The 23,840-nt window shown below is 40.7% G+C and overlaps 1 protein-coding gene across 1 annotated transcript in view; it reads left to right on the top strand.

The window, feature by feature from the left end:
• The first annotated feature begins 3,523 nt into the window (after positions 1–3,523).
• Positions 3,524–23,840, top strand: part of HECTD2 (HECT domain E3 ubiquitin protein ligase 2) — a 39,699-nt gene continuing 19,382 nt past the window's right edge. The window contains exons 1-8 of the mRNA XM_077350316.1: positions 3,524–3,900; positions 10,089–10,212; positions 11,846–11,984; positions 13,250–13,352; positions 14,049–14,138; positions 18,513–18,577; positions 20,932–20,977; positions 22,304–22,413. Of these exons, the coding sequence (XP_077206431.1) occupies positions 3,667–3,900; positions 10,089–10,212; positions 11,846–11,984; positions 13,250–13,352; positions 14,049–14,138; positions 18,513–18,577; positions 20,932–20,977; positions 22,304–22,413 (911 nt within the window). The 5' untranslated portion in view covers positions 3,524–3,666. The remainder of the gene's footprint in view (positions 3,901–10,088; positions 10,213–11,845; positions 11,985–13,249; positions 13,353–14,048; positions 14,139–18,512; positions 18,578–20,931; positions 20,978–22,303; positions 22,414–23,840) is intronic.

Genomic DNA, 23,840 nt, shown 5'->3' with positions numbered 1-23,840 from the left:
AAGACAACACTGCAAGCCAGTTTGGATCCCTACTTGCTGTATTTCTATCCTAAGGTAACTTAGTTTTAATTATTTTTACAGGATTGCCTTTAACCTCTTCCGTGTATTTTAATATGCAGGAGGGGATAGCTGGAAAACAATTGCAGTCTTACATTGCCCTCTAATCACTCATGGTAACAGAGGCAAAACTATTGAAAACTTTGGCCGATTCCGCACCAGGATCAATGTGGCAAAATGGTTTCGGAAAGAGAAAGCGGAATTTTAAATAGTGGAATTCGGCGTAACGCATACCTGCATTTGTAGTGGAATCCAGTTGCGTTTCAATCGTTTCCCACAGGTTTCCGGTCTCAGCAAAAATCGCTAGAAAGGAAGTAATATTTGCCGTGCTTTGTCCCGTCCCTGGCCATCAATCAAACGAGCAGCCAATGGGTGGTTGTTACCATGCTCTGGAAAAGCCCCTTTCCCTTTAAGAACATGTTTTAAAAAAAAAAAAGAAAGAAAAACCCACATTGCAACGAATATGCCTTGATTCCTTGCTTCCTCCTAACATAGAGACCCATCTAGCTGGCAGCTGGCATGTGAGCTGCCGTTTCATCGTTGCTACACTCCCCCGAGTGAAACCCCCCCCCCCCCCCGGTGCACTGGCGCGATTTTTGGCCGAAAATAAAGGAAACTTGCAAACGGGGCTGTGTTGTGCTTGGTGACTTAAAGCAGCTCTGTGGAGGGACTGCAGCCGGAGAAGCCTCACTGGGTGAATGAAGGCTCGCTGGTTCGTTGCTCTCCGCTCGCTCCGAGAAAGAAAAATGTGATTGCTTTGCCGGAAGATCAGAGGAGAGAGCCAGGGGGAGGGACTTTGCTGAAACCGCAACAATGGTAACACAGAGAACTTTTTCGCTAGTGTTGCAGATCGGTTGCAAGAGTGTAGTGCTTTCCAGAGGGTGAATCCATTTTGGGGATTTCCCTGGAAGTGCTTCAACGAAGCGCTTCTAGCGGGACTGTTTCAGGAGTGCGGCAGATTGTGTGCGACGTCTTGCGGAACTGCAAATTAGTAGCATTTATAATTTGCCACACTCCTGCTACATTAAACCTGTGCGGAATGGGCCTTTCTATTGACAGACACACCTTTACAGAAAGGAGCTGAGAAGACTAATTAGAGTCTAGAGGAAAGGTAGCTTAAAGCTGAACAGCTGGGGGAGGGGGGAGGTTAGTAATAGAACATCTTTGGCTCTTATAAACTCATCAAGTTCTGAATGGGGGGACTCTCCTTATTTTATTTATTTATTGATTGTGGGATTTATATTCCACCCTGTCTTTGGAAATCCAGAATGGATTCGGAAATGCAAGGCAGAATAGTTTTAAATGCCACATTGCACTTGCATGACATCAAGGTACCGCCAAAGTACCACCTTGGTCATTAATCCATTCTCAAACTCAGTGTGTTCCTATGGCCATGTGGAAAGAATTAGCAGATTCTGACTGCCATTTGTTGTAATTCTTTCCCTCTATGCTCATGCACTGAGTCATGTGACTCAGTGGCAGAGGACGTCCTTTGGATTCATATGGTCCCAGGGTCAATCCTCAGCACCTCCAGTTAAAAGGCCTAGTAAGCCCAAAGTCCTGGAAATAATGGGTTTCTGTAGCTCTAATGTTCCTGATGCAAAATATTACTCATGGGCCAACTTTATGTCATGCATTCAATGAGCCATGATACCGGTTAGTTTTGATCAGGGGTAGTCAAACTGTGGCCGTCCAGATGTCCATGGACTACAATTCCCATGGGAATTGTAGTCCATGGACATCTGGAGGGCCGCAGTTTGACTACCCCTGGTTTAGCTTTTAGAAAGCAGAAAGCGGCAATGGAATTTGTGTGGAAAAACAGTGAAGTTCTTAACCCTTTCCTTGCCCTCAAATAGCTTTCAGCCTCTCCAGTATCCAAAACAGAGATGAACTTATAGGCAGCTTCTCACAGCAAGCTTTTTTTTTACTTCAAAAAGGGATGTCTTCATTTTCATTTGACAACTTTAATTTCTGCTCTCAAGGATGCTGTAACCCGCCACGAGCCATAAGGGAGTGGCGGGAAATAAATCTAATAATAATAATAGTCGTAGTAGTACTACTACTACTACTAGTAGTAGTAGTAGGTAAGATCAGAGGCAATTTTTCATCCAGCACAGGCAATAGATGGTTTACTATTACTACTTTAAAGACACTTTATAAAATGATATAATGGTTGCTTTATTGTCATTGCTTTTATTGATAGTTGATTGCTGAGTGGCCTCTGCAATTCTGATGAAGCAGCAGCATGAAGATGTCCTGGGCCTAATTATTTTATTTTTAAAGCCCTGTCCCAGTCCTGAGGAGTTCACAACATAAACTTGCACCAGTGGGGCTGCAATAAAGCAATGAACATTTGCTTTAATATTATTTAATTTATTTATTTAATTTGGATACCGCCCTCGAGGCAAGCAGCTTAGGGCGGTGAATAACAATAATAGTAGAAATTAAACATTCGTAAGATTGTAACATTAATAACCCTATAAAACTATTTAAAAACTAGCAGCAACAGCAACTTGATTATATTTCTTGCATGGTCTGTGTTCAGCGATGTTTCCATGGGGGGGGGGCGTTTCCCAGAGCAACAAGGGGAATTATCCAGCCGCTGCTGCGGACTGAGGCTGTTCCGCCGCGCCGCCGCTCTCCATCCATCCATCCTTTCTCCCTGCGGGGCGGGGGACCAGGCGGCATCTTCAGGATACCCGTTGCGTACATGACGTAGAAGGAGGACGGCTGCGCTGTCCAAACCGCTTTGCAGAGGACCTCTGTGAATGGCGGCGGCGGCGTAAAGACCGCGCGAGGAGGAGCTCTTCTTCCCCGCATCGCGGCTGGGCAAGGAGGCTTTCCGACGCTTTCTTCGCCCTTACGCAGTTTTCGTAGCCGCGTGGCCTCCCCCCCCCCCCCTTTTAAATCATGATCCTCCACTCCGCAACATGGCGGGGCGGCTTTCTAGCCCTGGGCTGTAGGTGGCGTCGTGGTGGCGCGGGGCGCGCAGAAGCCCGGCTCCTCTGAGCCTGCCGGCGGCGGCGGAGGCGGCGGGAGGAGGAGAAAAAGAAGGAGAAGGAGGCGGAGGAGGCGGAGGCGGCGGCGGCGAAGGGGGGACGAGGCTGTCAGCTTGACAGCCCAGCCTGCGCTTCCTTCCTTCCTTCCTTCCTTCCTCGCCAGCCGGTGGGGAACTCAGCGGGGGCGGCTTGAGGCTACCGCCACGACTCAGCGTCTCGTCTCTTCCGAGCGGGGGCGTCTGGGCGAGCGCTGACTGCCGGGCCGCCGCCGCCGCTGCCGCCTGTGCTGCTTGATGCCGGGGGCGGCCTAGAGAGGTTGCGGTGGCTGGCTGGCTGGGTGGGAGGGAGGGAGGCGGAGGGGCTGGGGCTTGGGAGGGGCAGAGGGGGCAGGTGCCGCGTCCTTCCCGCGGGGCTTGAGGGGTGGGCTAGAAGGCGGCTCGCGGGCGCGCGGGGCATGGGTGGCGCGCGCTCCTCGCGGTAGAGGGGTTGCCTGAGGTGACGCGGGGGAAGGGGGATTTGTGCGGCTTGTGGGGGCGCTTCTGGGGCGGAGGGCGGGCAGGGTTCGCCCCCCGATGCCCGGCTGACGAGGAGCAACCCTCCTCCCGGAGCCATGTCGCTGCAAAGCCCGCCGCCTGCCACGGCCGCCGCGGAGCTCCTGCTGCCCGCCGTCGGCGACAAGCGGTTCCTGCTGGCTTGCGGCATGAAGGAGGAGAGCGCGGGCGACCCCCCGTCGGCGGAGGCGCTGGGAGCAGAACACGAGCAGGGGGTGGCCGAGGCGGAAGAAGCGGGGAAGGAGAGCGAGAAATTGCCTCCCCGCCTGAACGACACCAGCACCGCTTCTGGGGTAGGTGGACCGCCGCTGCTGCCTCTTTCGCACAGGGAAATCCAGCTGCCAAAGCACGGCAAGGGTATTAGCCAAGGTGTCTGGAATGGTTTGCTGAGCCCGCAAGGAGATGCATTGGATCCCTGTCTTGCCTCTTTTTTCCCTTTTTCTTAAACCAGCTAAAATGAGACAGTTATCAATGAAAGCAAGTGTGTAAACCGGTATGAATTGGTCTGATGAACTATCTGGTGTTTTTGCACATGAGACATATGCTGGTTGATTTCATTGAAGGGCTTTATAGAAATATAAGTGTGCCAGTAGATTACTGATTTGAGATAATGTATGCATTTGTTGACCTGAGCTCCACAGAGGCACTATTTCAATAGGCTCATGCCATTTGTTCGACATGTTTTGTAAAAAGCTGGTGAATGGGACATATTGAAGGCACACATGGTTTCCAGAGCTGCTGCCTTTTGGAGCACTGAAAAAGAATGAGATCTTGACAAATACACATTTTCTTCCACGGTGCTGAATTACCACGGTGCCGAAGTATTTGCATTTTTGACAAGCACCCTCAGTCTTCTTTCAGTCACTTTATTTATTGACAAAGCAAACAGGTGAAGCGGATTGTGTGTAAGCTAACAGACCATGTGAAGGTATATATCAACTGGTATATATCATACTTATATGTATATATCATACAGATATAAAAATACTTGCTTGTTTTAAAAATGCATTAATGCATACTGGGTGACATACATTTAACATTTTTCAACTCGTGTTTGCTCCATCATTTAATAGCGATGTTTTTAAGTCAACAGGTGAGCTAGGGATGAGTAATAAGAACTATCTGCTTGCAAAGTAATTGATCAGCTGTTGAGTGACCCACAAAATGAAATTTGCTACATGAAATGAGTCTGGAATGACTTTCTAAGTCAGATTCTTCTCTTAATTGCCACATATTAAGACAAATTTTCCTGACTATAAACAGAAAACAGAGATGCCCTATATTTGAAGACTGAAAGGAACAATCTATTGAATCCTTAGTTCACAGCCTTCAAAATAGAATTAAGAAAAAGGCGGTAAACAGCAGGCACATGGTGGTTGTTTTGATGTTATATACCATGTTTTTGTGTTTATATCAGTGGCCATGCTTTGGAATACTATAGTGAAGAAAGGCTCAGTCTCTTCAAAACAATAAAATTAATTTGTTCAAAAGCATAAAATGGTAAGCATGGGTTTGAGGCTACTTTTTGCCGATATTGAGACAACCATATCCCGTTCAACACTTATAGGCATAGTTGATCTACAGGGTAATAGAACAAAACATCATATCAGTGATGATATGATGTACTGGCAGCATCAACATTTCCTACAACAGATGCACTAGAAGGTGAAAAGACATTTGGATCTCTGCAACAAAGTACATTTGCCAGACCTAAAAGAGTACAGTGGGTGGTATTCAAAGGAAAGCATCTATCAAAGGTTTTACTGGGTCACTAAATAATTTTTTAAAGTTGTAATGCACACATGGATGTTTATGTGATGACCCTTATGTTCGATCACTGTAGGTAGTGCTATTATGCTGTCTTTTAGCTTCTCTCCTACCACCAGGAAAATGCCATCTGGAGGAAAAAACAGCAGGAGATTAGCTCCATTAATCAGTCCAACTAATACTGAGTATAGGTTATTTTCCTGGCAAATAATTCTACATCTTTTTAACATTAGCAAACCGACAAGGGTGAGAAATTATAACCACTCATTTTTGTGCTAATGAGTCAGGTTTATACATCATGTTCACATTTTTGTAAACTCGGATGGAAGTTATTAGTATGATACATACACCGTGTCTGCTACTGCATTCAAGGTGGTTTACGATTCAACGTCCCAATACAGTATAACACCTTCAGAAGGGAAGGGGAAAAGGAAAATAAGCAAATTCAGACATCAAATCTTGGATAACTTGCAATGCTGTTTCACGATAATGAGATGGAATAACCACTTCAGGAGACAGTTCAGGGAGGGTGCACAGCTAAATGGCAGCTAAAAGACAGTTAGTTCCAGACAGGTGAATGGACTTAGCGTCAGTGTCTGAACTCTCCTGAACATGTAGACACATGGAATGGCAGCTAATGGAAGCAGTTTGGGGAAGACAATGCAAAGGGCAGGCTGATGGCCTCTTTCCCAGTGCAGTCAAGTGGAATGGCTACTGATAGAGAGGCAAAGTCAAATGGCAGTTAGTCCTGGGAAGGCAGCTGTTGGCTCTTTCACCTCCCCTTCTGATGTAGTCCAGTGCTTGTCTTCTAATTATTAAGCTATGCCATCCCAAAGGGTTAGACTCCTAGATGCATTTGTGGGGTTTCCATGTTTATACAATCATTGTAACATGTTAAAGGGAGAGAGGGAGGTGTAAATATGGTTGCTATAAAGATGAGTTATGTTGTAGTTCTTCAAGGAAGAAGCTAGTCTTATATTATTATTATTATTAGATTTATTTCCTACCACTCTACAGGCTTGTGGCGGGTAACAATAGTCATAAAATTCCCCATTAAAACCCCCGTTAAAAGACTATAAAAATACCCAACACGGTGGGAAATACTACTCTCCCCTACCCGAACAAGGGCATTGGGGGATGGAGGGTGATGATGACTACTTCAAACCCTCAGGGGGGGGGCAATGTTCTTCCTCGCCAATCCCAGCCTCAACCATAGACCTGGCGGAAGAGTTCCGTTTTACAGGCCCTGCGGAATGCTGGCAGCTCCCGCAGGGCCCGCAGCTCACTTGGGAGCTCATTCCACCAGGTGGGGGCCAGGACAGAGAAAGCCCTGGCCCTGGTTGAGGCTATATAAGTGTGTAGGGCAGGGTGGAAGGATTGAAAAGCTACACTGCACATTTAAAACTAAAGTCATTATTGGTTATCTTGTCTAGATGGTCAGAAAATGTCTATGGACTGAAGGAGGCCCCTAAACCTATTTTCGTAGATGCTTAATATATATAATTGGATTGTCTGAATGGCTTCAGTGGAGCTAGCCAAGAGGAAGTCAGGAAAATGTGTTTAAAAATCCCTTAAAATTATCACTATGAATGCTTCAGTATATCAATGGAAGAGGAACAGATGGAAGCCCTGGAACACAGTGATATTTTTGTAACAAAACAAACATCAAGCCCTTTAAAATATTTTAAGGAGGAAAGAGAAAAATCCTTACTGAACTGAATCTCATTTACCTCCACTGTGGCCTGCTTTTCCCCCCACGTGGCTGCTGTGGTGGTTTTACTTGCTTCTCTGTCAGGTTCCTTCCTTCCGGACAGCTGATTGGGTGCTAGAAGGGCAGTGGGGGGGAGGGGAGTGTTGGAGAGGATAGGCCCTTGATTTCCATCCCTAGCACAAGGCTTCTTAATCTGGGGGCGATTAAGTTATGGGGAAGTTAGAATAGTATGAGTCTCATACATTTATTTGTTATGCATTGTTTGTCTACTCCTACCAATAATAATATCAGTGGGATTTTGTTTCCCACTGTGAATATTGGGCAATCATTAAGGTTGGCCAACCTCCAGGTGTTTGCTGGAGATCACCCACTATTACAATCTCTAAATGACAGAGATTAGTTCATGGCGGAAGATGGATTCTATGGAATTATTGGACATTTTCCCACCAGGCCGCTTTGTGGTAATGGTGTTAGGCCTGTGCTGCTCTCTCTTATAGAGCTATTCACAGTTAGAACTCAGTGGGATGCATTTAGCATAGGGCACACTCCTTTAATAGAGGCTCAGCATGTAGAAATGGGCAGCTGAAACTTTCCATGGCATGCAGGTAAATAACATCACCTGATAAATGAAATCCCTTAAGTGTCTATTTAATGAAGGGGACATTTTCTGAGATGAATGTGAGGACTATGAGACATGGATAGAATGAAGTCATCAATGCTGTGAATATCAGAACAAAAGTTGAGGTCATTGATTGTGGGAAGAAACCATTTATTTGTTTGTTTATTATATTTATATACCGCCCTCCCCGGAGGCTCAGGGCAGTTGAAGGCAAGTTCATGAAGGACTCATATTGAAGGCAATTTCAGGACTCCGATCTGATAACCATTTAATTAAAAGCTATGGTGAATACCTAATTCTCTCTCGTAGAACTTTCCTCATATCATTGTGAAGTTGGTGTTTCTACTGCTAGAACCAAGGGAAATAATAGTTTGGATCTTATTCATGACTAGGAGCCAAGCCTGTTGATCTGCAGCCTCTGAGCCTTGGAGGAGGAGGTGGTGGTCAGGGTGGGGGACAGAAGGTGATTGGCTATCTGCTGAACATACTGGCAAGCCAGTTGGAGGATGAGGTACTCAGGTACGGGACAGCTTCCCTGAGTGGGTATTAAGAGCTGAGTGGCACTTAAGCCATGAGACACGCTCCTCCCCCAATCCCTTACCAGAAATATATAGAGGTACAGATGTCCTGCAGTGTGCTCTAGCTGTAGCAAAACCTCATTGGTTCATCAAAATGAAGCTGTTTGAGAAATGATATTAATAATACCTGGGGGGGGTTGGTTGATAATAAGTACATAATTTCATTAAGCAAAATGAATGATGTATTTTACTAGCTTGGGGATTTTCCATTTCAAATTTGTCATCTATTAAAGGAAGGAATTAATTTTGATGACTAGCTCAAAGGGTTAAAGTGCCAACTAATGTTCTAACAGAATAGACGCCCATATTTAGCGTGTATTATTTATACAAGAGGTCTTTTTGTTGCTAGATTATGATCATTCAGCCTAAAATTGCCTAAGAGTCTCCTTTGTGGTAAAATTTAAATAACAGATTTTGTACTTTAATTGAAAGCATATCAGTTTTGTTTCCATTTTTTCTTGGTAAATTACATTTTTTTTGCACTTTGTACCATTTTTTCCCCAAGGGGTAGGTTGTTTTGGGGTTTTTTTTTGCCACCTAGAGTGGAGTTCATCCCAGTTTCATCATATTTGATCACAGTACTAATCATTTGCAGTAATTCTTTTGTGTGGCATGTGTGCATGTGTTGTATTCAGAACCCTGACGTAAGTGGAAAGGAGTTCAAGAGTATTCTTAGAGCACCGTAGGAGAAATTATAGGTTTTAACCTCTTATTTATAAGCTGACTGTTAGCAGTGGGGGGGAATTAGTCATTTAATTGTTTCATTAAACAGTGGCTTAATATTATCATGATAAAGCCCATAAAAATTCTGGTCTTAATGCAAATGGTCCTTGAAAGATATGGCTCTAACACAAGACACAGTGATGGTAGGAGCACATTGTTTCAATGGCAGAAATATGTACATCCTTTCAGAAAATAAAATGGGAAGGGATGGAAAGTTTCTCAGCAAAGTACCTAAGTTTAGAGAACAGTGTCTGTTCCTTATCAGTATCTGGCAAGTAGAATTAGTCAAGGCCAGTGTGATTCTGATGATCTTAGCCTCCAGTCTATGAATCCTTGACACCTTCTTGTTGGGGTTCTTCTGTGGGTGGTCACATTGGCATTCTCTGATGTACGCAGTCTTTGGATAGTCCTCAACAAGTCTGTTTACTCAGCTTTCTCAAGATCTTCCCCCTCTGCCTATCAGTTTCAATGGCCCATTCCACACACATTGGATAATGTGCTTTCAGTGTGCTTTTGCAGCTGGATTTTCCTGTGCAGAGCAGGAAAATCTACTTCAAAAGTGCATTGAAAGCACATTATCTAGCGTGTGAGAATTGGCCAGCATCTACTTGCAAACTACTGTGGCTTCCTAAGTCTTGTACAAGATATGTGTGTATATCAGAGAAAGTCTTATGCCTCCCAGGGCTCTACATATTGCGTAGAGAAATAATGTCTGATAGATCAAACATACTTTGAAAGATAAAGCTATGGTTCGTTGGCCTGGAGAAGTCTTTAAAATGTATTGCTTATCTCCCAGCTAGAAGGTACAAGACAGGCAGCTTTTGTCACCACTGCTCCAAAATGGTGATTCAAGTCTAAGCTTGTCCTACACTACGTGTAAATTATGTTCCTACCAAACAGAAGTGTATGTGTGCTTACGTCTCATGGGACTTGTGGGTGGGTTTGTGGTGACTTTGTATTCATTCTGAGCTGTTTCCAGCTCTTTATAAATCATTGCTCCTGTGTTCCTCTTTAACAAAAGACATGTTCCATGTACTAAAAGCTTTGTAAACCACAATATCTCATTGCTTTTTCTAACCACAGGGGTTGGAAATGGGACCCAAAAGTGATATTTCCCCTTTCAACAGTTTCATTTCCACTATCAGCCAGAAAAAAGAAGATGCTGGAAGTTCACCTACGCAGTTTGTTATTGCAGATTTAAAAAATGGTAAGAGAATAAAAAGCTTCATTATTTAGTCACTGGTGGCTCCAGGAGGTACTCAGTACATTATTGTTAGTAGCTGTCATTGTTTTTATTTGTGTTGTGACAGAGCCTTGGGTGCTTGCTAGCAAAACTGTCTTTGTGCTGAGCATTGTATAGTCATGGTAAATGACGTTCCACAGTGAGAACTTGCATTTTCAAAAATGCAAGACATAACAGATGACTGAGATAAATAAATCAGCAGTGGATTGTAGGGTAAAGCAACTAATGAGCTTTAGTGTGTGCAATTTGTACATGTAGTAGGCTAATCAGTGGCGGTAATCATAGCTTGCCACCTGCTTAGCTATTCTCAAATGTCAGGTTTCTTTCCATAAGTACTATAGAAAAAACAGGATTGCAAAAAAGGCTTTAAATAACATAGTTTGCATGTTTAAGAAAGTGTTTGGGAACAGTTGGGGCTAACATTACAGGCAAGAAAGTTGTTTTAAAGCTCAACAACAGCACATACAGGAATAAGCAGAACTTTGGAACTATCTGGTAAAAATTATGTATACTTTATAGTAGGGATTGTATTGTATATTCAGTGTAAAAGTACATGGCTCATTTATCCTCAAAGGGTATATGAGGTCCATCTCCTGTTTTAAATGACAAGCTGTTCTCAGGGCCACTCAGGTAATTGTCTTCAGTCTACCTTACGTTTGTTTTCTGGGGTATCTGCCCCACCTTCCTCCATGCACATATAAAAGCCTGCCCTTCAGGTAGATCTTTATATTTAGATAACAGAAGAGTCTTTTAAAAGACGGAGATAGACGGAGATAGTTATCTTTTTGGAGATAACTTAGGTAAGCACAACAGAATTATTACTAAAAGCTAGTGTGTACACTAGAATAAGAGCAGGCGGGGGAAAAAGCAAAATTCAGCAATAAAGAAAACAAAATTTATTGTGTTGGTGAAGGAACACCAGCCGGCCAGTCAGCATCCTGATTCTATAAGTAGAGTGCAATCCTAAACAAAATTACTCCAGCCTAAGCGCGTTCATTTCAGTGGGCTTAGACTAGAGTAACTTTGTTTAGGATTGTACAGCTAGTAGATTATACCAATGGTTTGAGGTTTTGTACTGTTTCTGTGCTTCTGGGTTCTTTGTGCTTTTAATTTTATTGGTTATGTTTGTAATGATTATAAATTTTAAATGATTAAATGTATTAGTGATCAACAGGTGAGACCAAGGATGCCAGTAATGGGCTGGTTGAAGATAATCAGTCGATATTGTAGGAATAAAATTCATGGTCTTGTTTTCACAGTGAAACAAATTCCCTTCAAATAGTTTTTTAAAGTATTTTATTTAAGAAAAACAATATGGTTAGCACTACTAGATTGTAACAAGCTGCAAGCTTGTACAGAACAACTTCAACATTGCCTTAACTCTGAGTGGCACAGTGCAAGAGGTGGGTGTAATTCTTATCTATCCCTCCTTGTGTTGTGAACAAAAAAAGGCCACGCTTTGCTTTATTTTCTTTACTTGATAGTCAGCCTACTCAAAAGTAATTATTTACTGTTTTAGTTTAGAAGGATCAGATTAACGTGGGGAGAAAACTGTTTGGACTTGAAATTCATTTTTTTTAATTTACTTTTTATTCAGTGAAAGAGCTTCCTCCCCTTGGCCATGATGTTAGGCAAAAACAACGCAACTGCATTGATACGCTTCCAGTAGAAATGAAAGTTTCTATTCCTCCAGAAGCTCCTCTTCCCATCCAAACCAAAACTGTGAAAGACTTTCAGTAAGTTGTGTTATTGATTTTTTAATGTGTTCTTTTTATTGTAATACCATCATTACTATAAATATGGATTGGCTAGAATGTTGAAATTAGTATCCTGGTTATTTAGTGAAGTTGCCTTAGGATCCTCTTAACTACCAAAGCAAAATAATACCTGAAGCAGGGCAGGGGGATCTGCAAATAAAGAAATTAATAAATCTATGCATGTAAATTTGCATGGACAGAAAGTGTAGGGATAAAATTACATTGACAAAGTAGACTATAGTATCTGGGCCACTTAATTTTGCTTATTTCTCTTGCTCTGTTTATGACACAAACACCAGCAATAATGTTGGGATTTACTATAGGTATAACATCTTGCCCGACTGACTATTAAAATTATGGCTAGTTGTATTACTTAGCACATTACTTGTCTCTAGCTAAGAACTAGTGATTAGACAATAATGGTTCCATTATACCACGCTGAGATCCTCTTTTCCATAGATTTGTGTGTGAAAAAGAAGAGATGGATGATGGAGCTATTTCATATTCTTTAGGGTTACCAACTTTCAGATGTGGCCTAGGGTTCTCCCGGAATTACAACTGATACCCAGCCTACAAAGATCAGTTCCCTGAGAGGAAATGGCAGTTTTGGAGGGTGAAGTCCATAGTCTGCCATAGACTCTCAATGGTCTTAGAGTGACATCACACCCCCACTTAGCTTCCTCCACAAACTCTGCCCTCCCGAGTTACTGTTCTTAAATCTCCAGGAATTTGTCCTGCTGGCTCTGGCAACCTTACCCTTAGCTCACAGATCTGTATAGCTGTCTATTTGGAGAATTCAAGAGCTTAGGCCTGCCAGCACAATGTTTTGGGGTTTTTTAATAGTAGACATCATGCCAAATCACGAATTTAGAAATGTTTCCTCTGCAAAAAGAGTTAATTATGTGGAGTCATGTGGAGCTTCTGATCAAGAAATGCATTGCTTCTTTGAGCACATCGTTTTGCTGTTGTTTGGATCCTGGCATCAGAGTGTTCTCTAACATCGTGCAAAAGGATATAAAGATGTTTAAGTCGGCATAGTTATAAATGCTATTTATAAATGTAAATCTGCATCTTATGCTAAATTTAGAATTTAAAACTGATTGGAAAAATTCATAACCCAATAGAAGTGCATTCAGATTAATATTTACTGTACTTGGCTCTCTAAAATGTATTGAAGGTTGTTTCTATAAAATGTTCTGAAAGCTACATTTAATATGAATTACATTTTTGTGCTTTCTGTTTAGAGAGGACGTAGAGAAAGCCAAGTTATCAGGAGAATGGAAAACAGTGTATGAGTTTTATTCAACAACATTTGATTCTTTTTCAGAAGTCAATACTACATTTAAGGTAAAAAAGCAGCCTAATTTATTTGAATGTTGACTAGCAGTGTACATTATTTGTAAAAACCAAGGGATGAAAACACAGGAGCTAGATGAATAAGAATATTCTGTTTGGTAGGTAAAGAATTAAATCTAACACCTACTTTTATAGTGATCAGTGTTATGAGTAGTTTTAATCAAACAGCAGAGACAATTCACTGATAGCTGTCATCACCTAGGCATTACCACCGGTCTCCCACTTTTATAGGTGTGATACAGCCCTGTCTTGTACCAGATTGAGTTCTTGCTTTATCTGGCTTACTTAGGCAAAACTCTTCCATGAAATATGAGAGTGAGCAAATGTAATTTAGTAAAATGTTTTTAATAATAAGGGACAGAATAAAGATCATACATAAAGAAAAATTACTGGAGGGTAGTTAAATTCCGTAATTAGATTCCCAGCCCTTGTTCAAAAGACATCATGCCAAAAGGGCATTTGCCCTATAGTTGGTAAGTATCTGGCACAACTCCAGGAAGTTGATTTAACTATCAACAGCGATATTTATAGATATAGTAGAATGTTAGATTGTTAGATCTGTGGTATATTGGAATGTAAGAATTAATATAGTTAATGAATAAAACAATTTTGTAATTTACATTTGTAGTACAAGCTTGGAAATCTGTTAAATGAGTAACTAGTTCTGTGTATTATCTCAATTTACAGAAATACAGTGATGCTCCTTGTAACTCCATTGAAGACTGCAGAGTTGATATTAAATTTGTGAATGCTGTTTATGATGCCTTGATAATTACAGTAAGTAAAGACTTGTTTTTCTGTCTAGCATTTTGAATATTGAAATATCATGTTGTATAAGTCACAGTTGTTACATAATTAGGACAGTCTTATGTATTGTCATATTTAATTCAGATATCTCCCACATTGTGAATACCATACATATTGCTATTAAGTGAGCCTTTTAATTTTAAAACATTTGTAAAGCATTGCTACCAGAAACATCTGTATTGATTCACAGTAAATTAACAATAGAGCTAAAATTTGGAATGGAAATTCCAGATGTTGGAGGGAGAGAAGTCCCCCAGTTTGGAAACATCAAGCCCACTTGGTCATAATAGGCCTAGTGTCAGCCCTTGTCACACCCTGTATCCCCAAATGTACTTTTATTGGGTGTAGGTGGCTGTCTAGCAGTAGGAGGGGGCTGGCAATAATGGTACACATGTTATCTTTTAAGGTAGGAAGTGTAGGAAATGTAATTCACAGTGCTCTTCAATGTCAGTGGATACTTCATGTGATTAACGGAGCCTTCAGAATGCTGCTGCAACTTTCTCCCTGTCACTGCTGCTGGCCTTCCTAATTGTCAGTTATCGTAATTCCCACCCCCTTCAAAAAGGATTAGTCTGGTCCGCCATGTATTTTAATGTCTTACTATACTGGGGTCTCTGCCCAGCCATCAGCCTGCTCCTTTCCCTAGGGCCTGCAGCGGGAACTGTTTCTGCCTAAAGTATGTCTTTCTTAGGAACAACCCCAGACCTTTGGAATGGGCTACTAAAAGACATGCAAGCAGCACCATATTTGTTCAAGGCTGAACTCTTTGAGAAGTTTGTTGTTTGTTTGTTAGTCCTGGCCTACTTCCATATCTGAGTCATTTTCTCTTCAATTTTAGTGGTGGTTTCCCTTTTATACCTGATGTGCATTGAAGCCCCTCCCCCCCCCCCCCCCGCTGTAGGATCACATAACTGTCAGAATTATCCCATTTAGTTTTTTTTTTAAATATATTTTGACCAGGCTGGATTCTGGAGATTTTTGGTGGAGGCATCACTTGGGCATTCATTCATTCATTCATTCATTCATTCATTCATTCATTCATTCATTCATTCATTCATTCATTCCCTGAAGGCTCAGGGCAGTTTACATAGAACTGAAAACTATACATAGAATTAGGGTCACCATGGGTGGGCAGGTAGCTATGAATTCCTGCATTGGGGAAAGGGGTTGGACTAGATTGTCCTGGGGATACCTTCCAATTCTATGATCCTATGGTTAGCAGTGCTGCATAGAAACAATACAATACTGTTATTTTTTTGGGACCTTTAAAAAAAAACAGTTGCAGACACCTCAAACAATCCTCTTCCTCCTCTCAAAAGTGTTGTGGGTAATTCTCTTCTGTTCTTTAAAAAAATGAGTGTGTACAATGCTAGATTGGGATAATGTGATGCCATGAACAAACTTTAAAAAGGAAGGGCTCTGCTCTCAGTCCTGCCTTTACTGAAAGAAACCAAGGCTTGAAGGTTTGCAATATGGTTGTGGTTGCCTAGCAAGGCCACTGACAGGGCACTCAGGCAGCTTAATCCTCCAGGGTATTTTTAAAGGTTTGTTTGTTTGTTTTGAACCTGAGGCTTGTTCGTTCATGGCCCCAGTCTCCAGATTTCAGTGTCCACAGATGGAGCCATGTTGAGCATTAGGTATATTGGTATTTAACATCTATATTGATTTAATAAGCCTCATTGTAGAAATCCTTGGGCCCAAATGCAGATTGTGAGCATAATCAGCCCCAACTTTCTGTGCTGCTCTCCACACGGTGTGCATCCTACTACTTTGAATGGCAGGCCAGTTATTTTTTTTAGTAGGCTTGTCAATAAGGTACAGTGGTATATTCATTAGCCCCAAAATATATTTATGCTGAATTAAAACAATTTTTGTTCAGTACAAATTTCAGATAGCATTAAGGCTAGAGAACAATTTTATTTGGTTGCATTTTTACCACCACTTAAAACATCGGGGGGGGGGGGCAGTGGATGGGAATAAATTGTTATTGGCAATTGTTGGTCCCAGGCCAAATTTTATTGGACTGCTAAAAACTATTTTGTTCCCAGCTACCATAACAGATTCAGTAATGTGAGTACAATTACATTTGCTAGATAACTAATTTTGAAGAAATTTGAATCCAGTAATGCCTTAGAAACCAACTAGAATTTCAAGGCTTAAACTTTTGAGAGTGAACGCTCTGACACTTATACCCTGACACTTTTGCTGGTCTCTAAGATGCTACTGGACTCTAATGTAGCTGTTCTGCAGCAGACCAACATAGGTACCCTCTAAAACTAATGTTAAACAGAATGTATAAATATTTATTGGAAGCATCCTTTAGCTAGTTAAAACCTTGAAACACCCTTCAGATCATTATCCATTGTTGAAAACTGCAGTGTTCACACCATATAACGTTTATTATGTTCTTGTCCCATAAAAATCAGACCAGTTTCTATCAAATTGAAGAATAACTTGTTTATGGTCTGTAATGTGTACATGTATAATAGAGAAATGGACAAATGACAAGGACACAAAGGCTACATTTGCCAGTTTCACTCTGTGCAGTGTTAAAGGTAAAGGTATTCCCTGTGCAAGCACCAAGTCATGTCTGACCCTTGGGGTGACGCCCTCCAGCGTTTTCATGGCAGACTCAATACGGGGTGGTTGGCCAGTGCCTTCCCCAGTCATTACCGTTTTACCCCCCAGCAGGAAGCTGGGTACTCATTTTACCAACCTCGGAAGGATGGAAGGCTGAGTCAACCTTGAGCCGGCTGCTAGGATTGAACTCCCAACCTCATGGGTAGAGCTTTCAGACAACATTTCTGCTGCCTTACCACTCTGTGCCACAAGAGGCTCATCCTATGCAGTGTCATATATAGTTTATTTATACATCTATCCTTTCACAAATAACCAACTTAGCTTGGTTGCACAGCTTTTCTCTTTCATCTGCCTTTGGAAAATCTGAAACTGAACTTCAGTCCAGGGTTATTTCCTTGCTAATGCTTCTCTAACGTACATTGACAATAGAGTTTCTCTGTCTAATTTAGCTAACCTCCCTATTATAAAGAACGTCTATTCTGTTTAGCCTTATCCCATCTGGCATCTTTTGGAATGGTTCCTAGCAGCTATCAGTCTTTTCTTGCCAGAGCAATTTGACTCATTTCCCTACAAGCTGTCAAGGTGAAAATAGGATACAGATAACTCTAATAAGAATTTGCAAATATATTCATTTAATATTGAGAAATAGTTCCAAAACATCCAGTTAATAAGTGAATAGCGCTTTCCCCCTAATGTTTAGGACCAAACTATTATTTCAGTAACCTTGTGTTCTACATGAAGAATTGCTTAGGACAGCTGTGGAAGGAGCACAGAAAGCTAAGGAGGTGTGATGCTTTACCCTTTTTCTACTATGGTCTATGTTACAGGGCTGTGAAATATTTTGAACTCTAAAAGCATTGTATAATAATATCTTTATATTATTGTAGCATTATACAGTTTGGATCTTAGCCTGACTGCCACTAATTGTCTTTAACTAGGGTTGCCAGGTCCCCACTGGCCACCAGTAGGGGATTGGGCTTGAGTTCCCTGATCCAGGTTGGGAAAATCTTGGAGATTTGAGGATGGAGCCTAGGGAGTACAGGAACCTCAGTGGGATACATTATTATAGAGTCTACCCTCCAAAATATCAACTTTCTCCTGGGGAATCGGTTTCTGGAAATGAGCTGTAATTCTGGTCTCACTTGGAGGATGGAATCTCTGTATGTAACTGATTGAGACATGTTTGCATGTCAATCAAATGCCATGCCATCTCTTGGTAAACTGCGACAACCATGTGTTTTTCTATTGCAAATATATGAGGGATTAGGAAGTATACAAGATGATGCACTTGCACTCCCTAATAAGGATAAGTCAATTGTTAGCATAGATCTGACATCTCTGTTATCTGGGGAGGGAAGAAGAAGAAGAAGAAGAAGAGTTGGTTTTTATATGCCGCTTTTCCCTACCCAAAGGAGGCTCAAAGCGGCTTACAGTCGCCTTCCCATTCCTCTCCCCGTGAAAGTGAAATGCAGAGCAGAAAAAGACACTTTGATGGCTTTCACATAGGAAAAATTAGGAATATAACATTTAGAATATTTGAATATTATCTTTGTTTTGTTGTTGTTTCCTGTCAGGAGGATAATAGTGTGAGTTATGCATTATTAGTCCTTTTGATAAGAGTATTCTCTGAGTCATGATCCAGCCACATGGTGGTAATGATAAGTGTAGAAATTACTCCTTTGATAAAATGCTAGTTACAGCATTTCTCTCTCTCTCTCTCTCTCTGTCTCTCTCTCTCTCTCTCTCTCTCCTTGTTTGTTTTAGCCTCAAGATATTCAGAAGTGTGTCTTAAAGGGAACAATTAATGGTTTACTACAGGAATGGAAAGGGTAAGTATAACATACCCATACGTTTTTCTAGCATGAAAGTCATTTATATTTCCTGATGATGAAATGGAAATTGGAAAGCCAAATACCTTCCGAACCAGAAACAGCAACATTCTATGGCACTATAAAGTCTAGCTGCTGTATTATGGCATAAGCTTTCATTGCCTAAAGTTGAAGCATTATCCTCAGGCCATTGTGTGTATGTATATATATATATATATGAGTACAGGAAAAAATGTAAGCTGTGAAGCCAAAAGGAACTGCAGTAAGTTTGTTCCATTTAAGTAAATGTGTACAAGATAAAACCAAAGTGACCCTTTCACAATAGCAGTCTATTATTATTTTCTTGCTGTTCCACATTAAAGGATGTCATGCTGCCTATCCCAAAGCTATCATTAAACTTCAACAAAAAGACTTTATTGGGAAAGTTCAGTCAGTGTCAGATTGGTAAACAACAGTTCATAAGCAAATTCTATTCACTTTAAACATAAGTGAGGTGGAGGGGTAACCTTTCCTGTACAAGAAATAAATAGCTTTCTTTAAGACATTTTTGCCTCTCCAAACTTGTTGCATGCCTAGGATCTTTTGGCATGTTTAGCTTGAATTTGATTATCATTAAATCTAAGCCAGTATCTCTTTAATTTGCATTCTGTTCCTGCGCTCTGCATATTTTTTCTTTCTTCAATTTTTCTCCTCCAAATTGTAAAGTATTACCCTGCATACCAATGAGAAAACCTGGATTGCCAATTTTTTTCTTTTTCTTTTTTGCGCTATTGGTTGGTCAGTTTCAAGCAGAGAGTGCCTTTTGAAATTGTAAGGAGGATTCTTAAAGCTGCTTTCACTGGGTTTCCATCTTTGTAGGTTTTCCCACTGTCATCTTCTCTAAGCTTCAGTACCCCTTAACCATTTAATTTTTTTTGTAAGCTACCCTTAAGTATAGTGATAATTTGGGTTCATTGTTAGTGTCAGAATTATAAGCAAGCCTTTACTATGGATCCCCTCTAGCCACTTCCTTCTTCTTCCTCCCAACATGTGCATCACACAGCTGGGAGGGGTGTTGAGAAACGCTTCCAAGGACTGCCATTTGCCCTTCCACCTCTTCCCATCTTGTCAATTTCTTTTATAAGAATTGGGGGAACTTGGTACAGTTGGGATTCATGTTGTTTTATAAAGGCGTTGCTGTTGTTTTTTTTCACCCATCAGGGAAACCTTTGTATGTTGCTTATCCACTCTAGATTCCAGCCTAGGCTGTGTAGCTCGGTTAGTAAGACATTAGCCTAAAGATCAAAAGCTCTCAACCTACCTGTGGGTGTTAATTTTTTTCTCTCACAGAATTGGCCATGCTGATTTAGTTTACATCTTTGGTTTTTGAAAAGCTCAAATTTTAAAAATGGCTGCACTGTGTTCTAAAAACAAAGCAAAAAATGTAAACTGAATCAGTATGGGTGGGGAGAAAATCCAATGCAATCATTTTGCTTGTGAATTTCCTTCACTTTGGGAGCCAAGAAAGGGGAGAAACAAGGAAATTGGGCTTTTATTTTATTTTTTTAAAAAGGGCATACAACAAACGGAAAATGAACTTAGCCCTGAAGAGAGCTAAATCCATGCAGAAGCTAAACAAAAGCCCAACTCAAAGTGGAAGTGAATGCAAAGTAAAAGTGACGTAGCATACAGAATAGAAAAATACACCTGAAGTGAATGCATGATAAAAGCAAAAGGAAACACCAGTGCATAAAAGGTCCAGAAGACAGTGTTATGAGAGGTCATTTGCTCACATGAAGACCCAAGGTATATTGACCAAAAAGCACAGCAAGTCTCAGAGATAAATCCTCTTCCCCCCCCCCACCAAAAAAAGATGTAGAATTAAATTTGGGTTTTGCCATTTTTACCCCTGTGCTAAATTTGCCTCCAGCAATTTAGCAAGCAAAAATTACAATGGAAAGTTCATATGAATGGTCAGATTCCTCCCTTCCTTTATAGTCTAAAAACTTCAGGTTACTTGTATTTTGTGGTTAGGCGTTTAGTTTCTGGATAGCTTTCTTCAGGGATAGGCAATTTTCGAGAGAACCACACTACTTGCTCTGCATATCCACAAGAGCTTTGGTCTTTTGTTTCTCGAACAGCAGTCCTATTAATTTCCTCTCTCATTTCTTCTGTACTATATTTTTTTAAAATAATAAGCTTTTGTGCCTAGCTGAAAATTGTTGAATGTATAGCATAATTTTTGCACATGCACACTCGACAGTCCCTTGCTGTTAAAAAAATAAATTGGAACTGCAAATTAAAAGCATTTGTGATTGCACACATATACATCCAGATTGTACCTTTAATTTGTTGGTCTATTCATTTGCTTTCAGGTCACGAACAAAAGATGATCTTAGAGCGTATTTTATACTAATACAGGTAGGATGCATAGAAGTCTTTTCCTATGGGGGTATACATGCACCATCTAGTGCCCTTCTGTTACAGTATATTTTGTTTTGTTTCTTTTTATTGCCCTTGTTACAATGCTGCTCTTTGTAGTTTTGCAGTGCTTCAGCACAGATAGCAGCATGGCTACAAGTAGGTGTTAGAGGGATGGGCATGAACTGGAGCACCAACCAAAAAATGTCTTGAAATAATAATAACAGTCATAATATTTATTTTTATATCCGACCATTCCTGCGAGGCTCATGGTGAACATCAAACAATTAAATAAAATTGTAATAACATTAAAATACATATTAAATCAGTGAAGTTAAAAATATTTTATAGTAGTCCCCATACATCTGCCAGTTGATGTAGCCATTGGGGAAGGTTTCTTTCGTTGGGCAGATGGATCTGTTCTTCATGTTCGATCAGATGTTTCCTCAGAGAGGGAGGCCAACCAGTTGATATTGTTGGGTGCTTTATTCCTGGCCTCAACTATAGGCCTGGCAGAATAGCATTGCCTTAGAGCCTCTAAGAACTGGTTAAGGTCCCGCAGGGCTCTGATCTCAGCTAGCAGAGCATTCTACCAGGACAGGACCAGGGCTGAAAAAGCCCTGGTCCCGGATGAGGTCAGTCTCACCTATTTGGATCAAGGATCCTGAACAAGTTTAGCTCTGCCAATTGTAGTATTCTTAGCTGGACATAATGGGAGAGGCAATCCTGCAGATACACCAGTCCCAGACCATACTTCCAAAGCAAGAAACTAGCAGAGCTATACCAGTCTACCTTAAACCCCAAGAATGGAAGTGATACTTAGCAATGCATTCCATTCAAGAACAAAAACAAAAACAGAGATCATTTTGACGTCTCAACTCTGGTTCAGTACTGATGTCCATCGTGAAGAAAACTGTCCTGATACCACCAAGAACCTCTTTTTAAAAAGCATTAACTTTAGCACAACAAAACTCAGTCAGTAAAGGCCTGTTCTCAATATGAGGTCACCAGATTCTGCTCTGTACTCTATAATTTATTATGAAAATAATTTTTCATTGATTTTATTTAGATTTATATACCATCGCTCTCAATACTGTCTCGCAGCGGTTTACTTACATTATACCTTAAGCACTTATTTATCTTAATGTATGTATCAGTGCAATCGGTGGAACCAGCCTCCAGCAACAGAATGGTGGAGAGGAAAAATCTTTTATTACTTTCTATTCAAGCAAATAAACTTACTATGTAATTTTTGCAATAGTATTTTAAGTACGGCTCTGTTTTAGTCTAATGTTTATACTAACAGAATATTTTAATCTTTTTCAGAATCCTCTTTTTAGTAATGCATCAACGTATGTCATTTATGCTCACCTGCTAAGACAGATTGCTGCTTTAACAGAAGGCGATCATCATTTTCTTGTGCACTGGTTTAAAAAGTAAACGCTTTTTTGTTGCTTCTCTTTTGTAATCCAGCTAATGTTGATTGCATATCAGTTGCTTAGTTTTAAAAAATCATTGGGATACCAGCGGCTGTTAAAGAACGTGGCTCACTATTTACAGCAACTATAGAGCTGGATCCCAAGTTTCCTCTAAAATAGCAAATTTCCACTGGTGTAAGGAGCTAATGGAATAAGCATTTTTCACTGATTGAAGGGATTCACTATTAGCAAGGCAGAAACTCTGGATCCCTGCCCGTAAAATGCAGTATGTTCTACATAGTGGTTAAATCTTCTTCATTGTTGGAGTTACAATATGAAAACTAACAACCTGATTAGTGCAATTATGCTGAAGTATGCCAATTTTTATTTTCATCATATCTCAACTGTTTGATTTTAAAATTAATAATATCCTACTTTTACTTTGTTCATGTATTTTACCATACATAATATATGGTTAACTTATTTAGCAATATACATGTTGTACATAATGCTTTCAATATGTCTTCACTAAGTAGAGCAAAATGCAATATTTCAGAACTGTGAATAACTTTTTATAAAAAAAGAAAATCATTTCGGTCCTGAATTTAAAGGTTAAAAGCCATTGTGTTTTATTGCTGATAATCAGTGTATTTTTACAGTGCAGTTCTATGCGGAGTTGCTCCAGTTTAAACCATTGAAATTAATGGATCTAGATTGGAATAAATTGTAAAAGCATAACTCATACTCTAGATACTCAATTTTTGACTTTTAAAAAAGCAGAAACAATGTAGCCTGGACATACTTTAGGCTGCAAAATTACAATGGAAGAAAGCAGTGTTGACAGTTACCAGTCAAAATAAGTTTATGCTATATACATATGGAGAGCAAGTTTGGTGTAGTGGTTAGGAGTGCGGACTTCTAATCTGGCATGCCAGGTTCGATTCTGCACTCCTCCACATGCAACCAGCTGGGTGACCTTGGGCTATCCACGGCACTGATAAAACTGTTCTGACCAGGCAGTGATATCAGGGCTCTCTCAGCCTCACCTACCCCACAGGGTGTCTGTTGTGGGGAGAGGAATGGGAAGGCGACTGTAAGCCGCTTTGAGCCTCCTTCGGGTAGGGAAAAGCGGCATATAAGAACCAACTCTTCTTCTTCTTCTTCCTTGGGAGATCCTTAAATCTTTCCTTTCTTTGCACATGGAAAGGTAATCAATTCTTTGTTCACACCCAGCCATTGTCTGCATTTACATTTGAATCATCAAACTATGACTTATGCTTTTCCTGAAAATTCACTTATCCTGAAAGCACTAATTAGCTTGCTACATGTAAGGAAAGGAGAATGTATAAACCCAAGGATCTCTCAGACCCATTCAATAGCATAAAACCATGGTTTGGTGCTACATCAAAACAAGCATTTCTTATCCTTCCCAAAATATTTAAATA

The sequence above is a fragment of the Paroedura picta genome, chromosome 8, assembly GCF_049243985.1.
Source record: "Paroedura picta isolate Pp20150507F chromosome 8, Ppicta_v3.0, whole genome shotgun sequence".
Taxonomy (NCBI): domain Eukaryota; kingdom Metazoa; phylum Chordata; class Lepidosauria; order Squamata; family Gekkonidae; genus Paroedura; species Paroedura picta.
This window is presented reverse-complemented; position numbering and strand designations above follow the sequence as displayed.